Source organism: Hemiscyllium ocellatum, chromosome 19, assembly GCF_020745735.1.
Source record: "Hemiscyllium ocellatum isolate sHemOce1 chromosome 19, sHemOce1.pat.X.cur, whole genome shotgun sequence".
Taxonomy (NCBI): domain Eukaryota; kingdom Metazoa; phylum Chordata; class Chondrichthyes; order Orectolobiformes; family Hemiscylliidae; genus Hemiscyllium; species Hemiscyllium ocellatum.
The window spans coordinates 12,839,550-12,851,709 of NC_083419.1; the positions used below are offsets into that span (position 1 = coordinate 12,839,550).

The following is a 12,160-nucleotide window of genomic DNA, read 5'->3' on the forward strand; positions in this document are numbered from 1 at the left end:
GGACCAAAGGGACATCATCTCAGACTTTGGGGCGTCACACATTTCAGATGGAAATGAGGAGGAAATTCTTCTCTCAGAGGGTAGTGAATCTGTGGAAATCTTTACCACAGAGGCCTGTCAAGGCTGGGTCACTAAGTATATTTGAGGCCAAGATAAATCCTTCCTCAGTAAGGGGATAGCGGGTTATGCAGAAAAGGCAGGAAAGTGGAATAAAGGGTTAGCAAATCAGCCATGATCACACTGAATGGTGGAGCAGACTCAATGGGCTGAATGGCCTACATGTGTTCCTGCATTTTAAGGTCTTAAGGTGATAACAACTGTGAGCTACCCATGCTGCACTCCAGCCAGAAGGTCAAAGGTACAAGTGTCCAATTGTAGTGACTCCAACACACAATCCATGCTTCAGCCCTGTACTGCTGGGGCTGTGGTTTCTCAAATGACAAATTGAATCAAGGACCTCATTATCTCCTTCAGATGAGAGTAAAAGATCCCTTAGCATTCTTAAACGAAGAACAGTACAGATGTCCTGATTAATATTTATCTCAAGCCAGCATCACTAGCATGTAGAATCGTCAAATTATTCTCTGTAAGTGTGATGCGGTAAGACGCAATCCCTATAGCTTTATGTTGATTGCTCAGATAATTGTCTAATTTCTGTTCGAAAGCCACAATAGAATTTCCACTATTGCACTCAGAAGCAGATCCCAGCCCTTGAATATGTGAAAAAAGGTCTCCCTTACCTCACCTCTGCTTCTTCTGCCAGTGATTTCTAATGGGTGACCCCTTGGTTCTCAACCCTGCCACCAATGGGTACGACAACTCCTCATATACTCTGTCCAGACACCCCCCCCTCCATGATCCTGAGTTCCTCTCTCAAATCTCCTCTTTTCCCAGGGAAAAAGCTCCAAATTTGTTCATTTATTGTTTATAAAATTATGAGGGGCATGGATAGGGTAACTCGACAAGATCTTTTCCCTGGGGTGGAGGGAGTCCAGAACGAGAGGGCATAGGTTTAGGGTGAGAGGGGAAAGATGTAAAAGGGATCTAAGGGGCATCTTTTACATGCAGAGGGTGGTGCATGTATGGAATGGGCTGTCAGAGGAAGTGGTGGAGGCTAGTACAATTACACCATTTAGATTATGAATAGGAAGGGTTTAGAAGGATATGGGCCAAGTGCTGCCAAATGGGACTAGATTAATTTAGGATATCTACTCAGCATGGACGAGTTGGACCGAAGGGTCTGTTTCTCTGCTGCACATCTCTGTGACTCTATTTGTTTTTAAATAAATGGCCATCGTTATCAGTCAGTACCCCACCTTGAGATCAGTTTGATACTACCATTTAGTCAATGTAATGAGAATTGGTTGGGTGCTTTGAGAGAAGTTAAAGAAATGAGGGTCCAGTCTTCACTTGAGCCCAATATAAACCCATGGCAATGGATAGGACTATCCCTGAGACTGCGGTGTTTGGGAATCCTGCGTGATGTGGGGTGTGGTACTTCTAAATGGAGGGTTGAGAGGGAATGATCTGCTCTGGGAAAGGCAACTGAGTTTGAGCAAGATGAAAGTTGTGTTGAATATCTGCTTAGAGGTTAATGCGAAAGTATATAGTTACCATTGTCTTGCCAGGCCACTGTCTTATTAGAGAGAAGTGATTTAACCTAAAGCCCGCCAGACCTCAGGTGAGGGAAGAGGTTGAGAAAGAGAGTCCTTTGTGGTAACCTCAAACCAGTGGTGGGAATTGAACTCACACTGTTGGTATCACACTGCCCTGGAAACCAGCAATCCAGCCAACTGAGCTAAACTGACTCCCATGGCTATTTTGTATTGGGATGTCAGTCACCGTCATGTCTTGAAAACCTGATCCTAATGGTGATGACCAAACACTTTTTTTCACTCGCAATGTAATAACTGAGAGTTTAAAGCCCAGCATTGTGGGCCGGATTATATATTACTCAGTTGCGTTATCGCATCAAATTATTGCCAGTAGTCGCTGAGTGAAGCCTTGCAGCAGACTGATACCAGCTATTCTCGTCTGTTTTCTCCAGACTGCAGGTATACCTGTCACACGCACTGCCGAGAGTTGGTCCAGCTTGACTGTCAACAGAATGGTCAATCAATAGACCCTACCTCCTGTTCCGTCAACATGGTACATCAACTCACAAAAAGCGAAGAGGTACAATTTTCATTCATCTGATTACAACCAAGATGAATATATAAGGTTTTGGTACGTTGTAAAAGTATTTTACATCCATCCTGCATTCAGTTCTGATGCTCTACCAAACCATGCTTTCCTGCTTCTGTTTTTTTGTTGGCCGTTATTCCCTCTTTCCCCCCCCCATCCCCGATCTTCATTTTCCTTACCGCGATCAGGAAGCCCCAAAACCTTCTTCTTTCCAACTTTCCCATTCTGTCCACGCTGTAATCCCATGACCCCAACTGCCTCCAGGTGACGGTGCTCCACGTTCCCTAGGTTTCTAATTTTCAGATTCTCGGCCTCGTTTGCGAATGTTGCTGGAGCCTCACAGCTCTGTGTCACCTTCTCCCATTTTATATCTCTGCATGCTCCCTCAACCCCCTCATCCCTGAGCTGTCCTCACCCCTTACACCTTCTGCTCCCCCATCATCAATCACTGATTCATCACCTACCGATCTTCCTGTTATTGTCGAACGATTTCTCAAAACTCTCCTCTTTGAGTATTCTCTTGACTTCTGGTGAAGCTCCTGGTTTTCTGAGTCTGTCACCCAACCTTTTACACCCACATCAAAATACCATGTGATGTCTGCTTATGTATGAAGCGTGTGTTTTTGAGGAGGAATCCGTGGCAGCCATTGCGGTGCAAGGATTGGCTTCAAATTGTACGACCTCACAACAGGGAGAATCAAAAATAGAGACCAGAGTCACATTATAAGCGCTGCAGTGCTCATTGTTTTGGAAAGGTCCTGCTGGTGTCTATCCAGTCATGTTAGCTGGCCAGGTTTTCAATAACCAACAGGAAGATTCCTTCTCTCAAAGGTTGCAATCAAGCTACCTGTTGTTAGCTGGCAATAGTGTTCTTGAAGAGAATATTTTAAAATACTGGTTTGTCTTCTCTCTATGTGTCAGAGTAACGCTGTTAACTTGCTTGGCAAATCCTAATGCATCTGAGCTTTTATAGAATGGAAGTTTTTGCACAGAAATGCTTGCTGAGGTGAGTTTTTCATCTTAGTTCATAGATGGTAACTTGATAAAGTGTATTGCCCATCTGTTATTAGATTCCACCAGAGCAGGAGAGAGGAGACAAAGAAGAACTGTTCCCATGAGTTAAAGGAAAAATGAAAGTGAGGGCATAAATTTAAATGATGTGCAAATGAAGCAAGACTAATGTGAGAAAAACATTCACTTCGCAAGTGGTTAGGGTATGGAAAGCATGTGGTGGAGGGAGATTCCATTGAAGCTTTCAAGAGGGCATTGGATGGTTATTTGGATAGAAACAGTGCACAGGGATATGGGGAAAAGTCAGGAGGTTAGCACTCGGTCGTGGAACTGTAGCAGGCATGATGGGCTGAATGGCCTCCTTCCGCCCTATTCTAATAATTCAATGGTTCTGTGGAAGTTAGTGACCCCTTATTTTGAAATAATGACCCATAGTTCCAGATGCTCCCACAAGAGGAAACATCTTTAATATGGTAAACCTGTTAAGACTCCTCAGGATCTTCTGTAACAATCTTAATTTCTTCTGTGAACGTAGATAACATGTTGTACTCCATTTGCCAGATCTACTCACATTACTTCTCTGTGTCCGTTGGTGGTCTCCTCTTCACAAGTTGCTTTTCTGTTTATCTTTGCTTCCCAAGCAAATTTACCAACCATACCTCTGGTCTCTTTATCAGATAAATTGTGAAAGTTGCGGCTGCAGTACCTCTCCCTGTGGCACACCACTCATTACATCTTGCGAACCAGAAAAAGACACACATACGCCAGCTCTCTGCTTCCTGTAGCTAGCCAAATTTCCTAAATCTGCCATATTGTTATCTTGCAGTATCAAGAGATTTTATTTACTGCAATAAACCTGGGTGCAACACCGTCATAGAATCCAGGCAGGACATTCAGCTCACCAAGTCCATACCCACCCCCCTAAAGAGCATCCCACTAAACCTGTAACCTTTCTTTTCCCATGGCCGATCCACCTAGCCTGCACATCCCGAGACACTGTGGGCAATTTAGCATGACCAAACTTTGCACAAGCTTGAACTGTGAACCAAGTCCCACCGATCTTCCAAAGAGCAACCCACCCAGACCCATTCCCATTTCTCTGCCTAATGCACCAAACCTACACATCCCTGAACACTGTGGGCAAATTTAGCATGGCCCATTCACCCTAACCTGCAAACCTTTGGACTGTGGGAGGAAACCCACACAGACACGGGGAGAATGTGCAAACTCTACCCAGACAGTCGTAGGAGGATGAATTGAACCCAGGTCCCTGGTGCTGTGAGGCAGCAGTACTAACCACAGAGCCACCCTTATTGCTTACTGCAAACTGAAACAGTCCACACAGTTCTCATTTATCTGTAGCACAAATTCCTTTCTCAACGAGCTTCAATAGATTTCTTATGATTTCCCCCCATGCCACATGAACTGGAACCCACTTCTATTGAACCAAACCTTGAGTCAGGCATTCACTTCTCTAATCCCATTTGCTGTACAGTAATTTGGACTTGGCTCTGGTAATTGTCCAGAAATTCAGAAAAGATTTACAAGGATGTTGCCAGGGTTACAAGATTTGAGATTGATTTGAGGAGAAGTTGAATAGGCTGGGGCTGTTTTCCTTGGAATATCAGAGGCTGAGGGATGACCTTAGAGAGGTTTATAAAATCATGAGGGGCATGGATAGGGTAAATATTCAAGGGACTAGATTGGGTTGGGATATCTGGTCAGCATGGATGAGTTGGACCGAAGGGTCTGTTTCCGTGTTGTACATCTCTATGTCACTGAGATCTCCTTCTTGGTTTGATCCTCATACGAACGATACAGAATCTCTTTCCTTGTTCTGCCCAGGGTAACTACATGGGAAAATAACAATTGGTTCCTCACTGTCCATTCCTCTCCAGCCCTGAGCAGGTATCCAGTACTCTGGCACCGGTCTCGATCTCAATAACCCAGAGCCAAAACTTCTCGGGTTGTAAACACTGCCTGCAGGCATGTTGTCCTGGATTACTTTGGCATCTAGGAGCTCCCACATGTTTCCACCATGACAAATCACTTTTTCCCTCGAGCGTTGGAGGCTGAGGGGTGGCCTTATAGAGGTTCATGAAATCATGAGGGGCATAGATGGGATAAATAGACACGGCCTTCTCCCAGGATAGGGGGGAGTCCAAAACTAGAGGGTTTAAGGTCAGAGGGGAAAGATTTAAAAGGAACCTCAGGATTAACTTTTTCACACAGGATGGTACAGAGGTTTGGAATGAGCTGCTAGAGGAGGTGGTGGAGGCTGGAACAATTACAACATCCAAAAAAGCATTTGGTTGGGTACACGAATAGGAAGGATTTAGAGGGATATGGACTATGTCTCTAAATGCTGGCAAATGGGGCTAGGTCAGATTGGAGTGCTTGGTTGGCATGGGCGAGTTGGGACCAAACGGCCTGTTTCTATTCTGTATGACTCTGACTCTCTAATGATTTTGTTTTTCTTCTTTATGATATTTTATTAACAGTACCAGAGTTTCTGTACTATTTTAAATCTTAGGAATAGAATAAAGCTTTGCCCACCAGAAACCTATCAAACAGGAGGGGATGTACAAGCCTGAAAATGTAAATAAGTGCATTCTTTCTCCACTCTATCGAATTCACCAACTGTTAGCACTCTGTCCATAGTTTCACTCAGTGATTAAAAACTTAAAGATTGTTAATCATGTATGTTTATCCAAATTCTAGCATTTTAATATTTAACAAACTTTGCTTGTCTGAGTAAACTTTCCTTAAAAGATAATATTCACTACCTGCTCATTTGTTACGCTTTATAACTATCTAACATTTGAATAATTATCATGATTAAAAACCTGGTTTAGATAAGAGTGACATGGAAAATATCCACCAGTCAATCATTTGCCTGCTCCCCTCTGGTGTTACAGCTTGATTTTTCTACCTGTTTGTGTGCTGTCCTGTGGGAGATATTAAAGAAGTCGATGACTTAGTGGTGTCATTGCTAGACTATTAGTCCAGAGATTCAACCAATGTTCTGGTGACGTTTGTTCGAATCCCACTGTAGCAGTTGGTGGAATTGGAATTGAATGAAAAATATCTGGAATTACAAATCTGCTGATGACGGTGAAACTGTTGTTGATTAAAAATCATCTGGTTCACTAATGTCCTTCAAGGAAGGAAATCTGCCATTCTCACTTGTTCTGGCCTACGTGTGACTCCAGACCCACAGCAGTGTGGTTGGCTCTTAACTGCCCTGTGAAATGTGTTTAGCAAGTCACTCAGTTGTATCAATCACTCTGAAATCTGATGGCATTGTGGGTCAACCAACAACACACAGACTGCAGCGGTTCAAGGAGACATCTACTCCACCTTGTTGAAGGCAATAAATGCTGGCCAGTCAATGACACCCATGTCCCACGCATGAATTTTAGGGAAAGGACATATAAATGGTCAGCAATCACAGTGACTGTTCCTCTCTGTTTAACCTCTGCTCTCCCAATATGCTCTGTTGCTGTCTCACTGTCTCTGGTTCCTGTTTTTGCTGCGAAACTCCTCTCAGCTTGCTTTTGTCCCCTGCAGGACAGCTAACCAGAAGACTCCACTTCTCTGGCCACCTGTTATCAGGCATATTGGAAGAATTACAAATGCGTGGCCAACAAGTCCTGAAGTGGTCTTGAACCCCAGGCTTCTGGCCAAGGTGTAGACCCCCAGTCACAAGACACTGGGTCCTATCACCACACAACCCTTCAATGGCGGATATTTGAGAAGGTGGATGAAAGTTAGAGTTCTCGTCAACCTCAGTTATACACACTTGCCTGATCATGGTAACTGTACAATATCCCGCTGAGACAACGTGGGGCCTGGGATACCATTGGCCTTCCACTCTGAAAGACACTGTGCTCCAGCTGTCTTTTGGATATGGGATAATGCAACTTGTTTGATCTTAAGTTGAAACAGGACATTGGTTAGGCCACTGTTGGAATATTGTGTGCAATTCTGGTCTCCTTTCTATCAGAATGATGTTGTGAAACTTGAAAAGGTTCAGAAAAGATTTACAAGGATGTTGCCAGGGTTGGAGGATCTGAGCTACAGGGAGAGGCTGAACAGGCTGGGGCTGTTTTCCCTGGAGTGTCGGAAGCTGAGGGGTGACCTTACAGAGGTTTATAAAATCGTGAGGGGCATAGGATAGAATAAATAGACAAAGTCCAGAACCAGAGGTTTAGGGTGAGAAGGGAAAGATATAAAACAGGCCTAAGGGGCAACTTTTTCATGCAGAGGGTGGTGTGTATATAGAATGAGCTGCCGGAGGAAGTGGTGGAGGCTGGTACAATTTGAACATTTAAAAGGCATCTGGATGGGTAAATGAATAAGAAGGGTTTGGAGGGATATGGGCCGGGTGCTGGCTGGTGAGACTAGATTGGGTTGCGATATCTGGTCAGCATGGAAGATTTGAACTGAAGGGTTTGTTTCCATACTGTACGCCTCTATGACTCTAACTCCATGTTACTCCAATCAATATAGATATTCACTGGTAAGGCCACATTGGCAACGTTCTTTGCAATTTTAACCTCTCTGCCTTCAATAAAGTTACTAAAAGCTAATGAAAATTCCAGGACTTGGGACTCCAAAGTAAAATTAAGTTACACACCTCACCATGCTTCCATCGGAGAAAAATAGATTGAAGAGAGAAAGGCTGTCATGAGCACAATAAATATCATTGCATTTGGAATAAGATTGTTTGCAATCCTTTTTCAAATTACAAGTGTTTTGATTTTAACATAGCAGAGCAGCCTCGTATCTCAAACATGATGAAAGGTTAGTTATTTACTTATTGTTGGAAGTTATTTAAGTAAAAAGCATTAATGTTATTAGCTCAATACAGACACAGAGATTAAGTAAGTAAGGGGAAAAGTTACATTCAAAGATGAAATGAGACCAATCTCTATTTACACAGCAGGCCTGGCTTAATTGGAGATCCTGCTTCTGAGCAAAGACTTGAAGTCCGATTCTGTCCTCTGTAGATGGACTGAAGGATACAGGCCCTGGGAGGGAGTGACAGTCCTTTCTTTTGTTTTTGTGCAACTTTGTCACAACCCTGGTGGGAAGAGTGAGCTGGAAATCCAGTTCCATTACTCTGCAAGTCATCACCAATGAGAAAGTATCATAGAATCCCATTGAGTCCACACCAACCCTCCGAAGAGCATCCCACCCAGACATGCCCTATCTACACAACCCTGCATTTCCCATGGCTAATCCACCCAGCCTGCACACAATGGGCAACTAAGCATGGCCAATGCACCTGACCTACACATCTTTGGACTGTGAGAGGAAACCAGAGCACCCAGAGGAAACCCACATAGACATGGGGAAAATGTGCAAAACTCCACACAGATTGTCACCCATGACTGGAATTGAACCCAGGTCCATGGTGTTTGGAGACAGCAATGCTAACCACTGAATCACTGATTAAATCGCTGGGATGGTTATGTCTGACTGTGACCACTGTCTATGACAAAAGAAAGTCACACCAGGTTTCATTAATGAACAGAAAAATTAAAATGTATTTGTTATAACAAGTGTTTCCTCTAACATGGGACAAACACAGATCATTAGTTAGTAATATGTAAATTTAAACTATACACCCTTTAAGCCCAAACACCCACAGAAAGTAGAGATGAAACAAAAGTCTTGTGAAGACTATCGTGGGTGGGAAGTTCACAGGTAAAAAGGCACAAAGTCTGATCACATTCTAATCTAAAAGGGAAAGTGGTACAACTGCTTCACAGTTTTCTGTTTTGGTTTTTGTTGATGGCTTCACTGATTCTCAGTTTGGTAACTGGTCAGTTGGACCTAGGTCTTGACTTAATTTTTTTAAATTTAAATTATATTTGTCTAATCTTTGATTGTTGTACAGTTCTGGAATGCTTCAACCTGTGTGTGGAGCTAGTGAGTCAAGTCAAACAGTCATAGAATCATACAGCATGGAGCCCAAACTGTCCATGCTGACCAAAATGGCCGTCCATTCTAACCCCAGTTCCCTGCACTTGGCCCATATCCTTCTAAACCTTTCCTATCCATGTATTTGTCCAAATACCTTTTAAATGTCATTAATGTACCTGCTCTGGATTAGTGGTGCTGGAAGAGCACAGCAGTTCAGGCAGCAACAGAGGAGCAGTAAAATCGACGTTTCGGGCAAAAGCCCTTCATCAGGAATAAAAGGACGCATTAATGTACCTGCGTCAACCACTTCCACAGGCAGCTCATTCCATATGCGTACAGCCTCTGTCTAAAAAGGTTGCCCCTCAGGGTCCCTTCTATTTTTTTCCCCTCTAACCTTAAACTGATGCCTTCTAGTCCTCGATTGCCCAACCCTGAGAAAAAGGCTGAGTGCATTAACCCTATCCAGGCCTCTCATGATCTTATACACTTCTGTAAGATCCCCGCTCAGTCTTCTATGCTCTGAAGAAAAAAGTTCTAGCTTGTCCAACCTCTCCCTATAACTCAGACCATTGTGACTGAGTCTGATTCCTGTCACCGCGAGCAAATTCTGGAAGACTGAGAAAGATTATATTTATGCTGGAAGTTGTGGAAAGTTCTTAGGAGTGTGAAGTCATGTAAATTAACTGTTCGAATTTCGAACTATTTCTGTACTTGTTTGAGATGAATACGATATCTAGCAAGTCAATGTACCACCTAGTTTGATGCATTTTCCAAAAGGAGAAAGTGAGCACTGCAGATGCTGGAGATCAGAGCTGAAAATGTGTTGCTGGAAAAGCGCAGCAGGTCAGGCAGCATCCAAGGAGCAGGAGAATCGACGTTTCAGGCATGAGCCCTTCCTCAGGAATGAGGACACTTTCCTCATTCCTGAAGAAGGGCTCATGCCCGAAACGTCTATTCTCCTGCTCCTTGGATGCTGCCTGACCTGCTGCGCTTTTCCAGCAACACATTTTGAGCCGCATTTTCCAAAAGGCAATATTCACTGTCAGCACAGACCCTGGTCAGATCCTGGAGTGGGACGTCTTGCTCAGTCACTTATGAAACTTTAGATTGTGAATGTAGAACAAAGGGGCTATTTATGAACAAGCCTCAATGATGTTTAGAAATTAAGTTTTTCACCCAATGACTACTGGAAATATCATATGCACTTAGCAAAAAGCAATTTGTTGGTTAACTGCTTACTTGAACAAATACCTCCCTGGAATGGAAGGTTTCAGCAATTTACTGTGCACACTGTGATAATTGTGCTGTTGGAAGCATACGGCTGAATTTCCCAGGCCTGGAATAATGTGGGCAATGACGAGGCTATTGGGAAAATACGGCAAGAATCGAAAAATTAGATTCTCAATGTCAAGATAGAAAAGTCTGATTTTTATAAATAGGGTTTGAACAGCTTTATGAGAATCTCGCCAGTGATCAGAAAAACAAAAGAACTTAAACATAAGAACGCAAGAACTAGGAGTAGGAGTAGGCCATCTGGCCCTTTGAGCCTGCTCCGCCATTCAATAAGATCATGGACTCAGATCCACCTACCCGCCTGCTCACCATAACCCTTCATTCCTTTACTGTTCAAAAATCTGTCTTTGCCTGAAAAACATTCAGTGAGGTAGCCTCAGCTGTTTCACTGGGCGAGGAATTCCACAGATTCACAACCCTTTAGGTGAAGTTCCTCCTCAGCTCAGTCTGAAACCTGCTCTCTTTTATTTTGAGGCTATGCCCCCTAGCTCTAGTTTCATCCACTGGTGCAAACAACCTCCTTGTTTCTATCCTAACTATTCCCTTCATAGTTAAGATTCCTCTGCTAGTTATTCTAAATTCCAATGAGTGCAGTCTAGTCTACTCAAACTCTCCTCACAAGGCAAGCTTCCCAATTCTGGAATCAACTGAGTGAACCTCCTCTGTACTGCTTCCAATGACAGTACATCCTTTCTCAAATAAATGTGCACTGAGAGTATGAACATTGTATTAATACCTCATTTTGGCTCCTTTCTATGCAGCTTGCTAACCTCCCAGGTATCGGAGAGAAACTACAGGACTCTAACTCCAAGAAGGTCAGAATAGGTTGCTGGCACTGCAACTGCCTGCCATCTTCTCCAGATATCAGTGGTGGCCTGCAGACCCCAAACATCAAAGGGCATGTTCCGTCGCTGGGCCATGTTCCGTCGCTGGGCCATGTTCCCTCACTGGGCCATGTTCCGCCACTGGGCCATGTTCCCTCGCTGGGCCATGTTCCCTCGCTGGGCCATGTTCCATCGCAGGGCCATGTTCCCTCGCTGGGCCATGTTCCCTCGCTGGGCCATGTTCCGTCGCTGGGCCATGTTCCCTCGCTGGGCCATGTTCCCTCGCTGAGCCATGTTCCCTCGCTGGGCCATGTTCTGTCACTGGAAATGTGCTGCAACAGCCTACATCCTCTGTTCATGGAGGTTGTCATCAAATTCACCTCTATATAAACCAGTGTTAGGACTAAGCGAGTCTGCATTATAGGTGAGAGTGGGAAAGTTCAAAGGAGGTGTGAGGGACTGGGATTTTTATGCTGGGATTGATAGGAGTCTGGAACACACTGCCAGGGGTGGTGATGGAGGCAGTAGGATAGGGGCCTTTAAGAAGGTTTGGACATGAATATACAAGGAATGGAGGGATATGGACTGAGTGCAGGAAGAAGGGATTAGTTTAATTTGGCATCATGCTCAGCACAGGGCCTGTTCCTGTGCTGTACTGTTTTGTGTTAATGTGATGTGGGGGAATCGGTGTTGGACTGGGGTGTATAAAGTTAAAAATCACATTACACCAGGTTATAGTCTAACAGGTTTATTTGGAAGTTCAGGTACACAATCCTCTGTCTGAATTCCGAAATCCCAAAAGCTCTGAAATCCAAAGCTTTTCTCATGAAGTTTTTTTTCTGTATAACAAGGTAGTTTTGCGTGTGAGCAGGTGACTCAACTCCACACCCACTCGACCCACATCACTCAGGTGTGAT

General features: G+C 43.9%; 1 protein-coding gene across 1 annotated transcript in view; it reads left to right on the plus strand.

Moving 5' to 3' along the window:
* The window catches only part of rassf3 (Ras association domain family member 3), a 220,171-nt gene that overhangs the window by 67,112 nt on the left and 140,899 nt on the right, over positions 1-12,160 (plus strand). Inside the window, exon 2 of the mRNA XM_060839655.1 lies at positions 2,048-2,175. Coding sequence (XP_060695638.1) covers positions 2,048-2,175 — 128 coding nt within the window. The remainder of the gene's footprint in view (positions 1-2,047; positions 2,176-12,160) is intronic.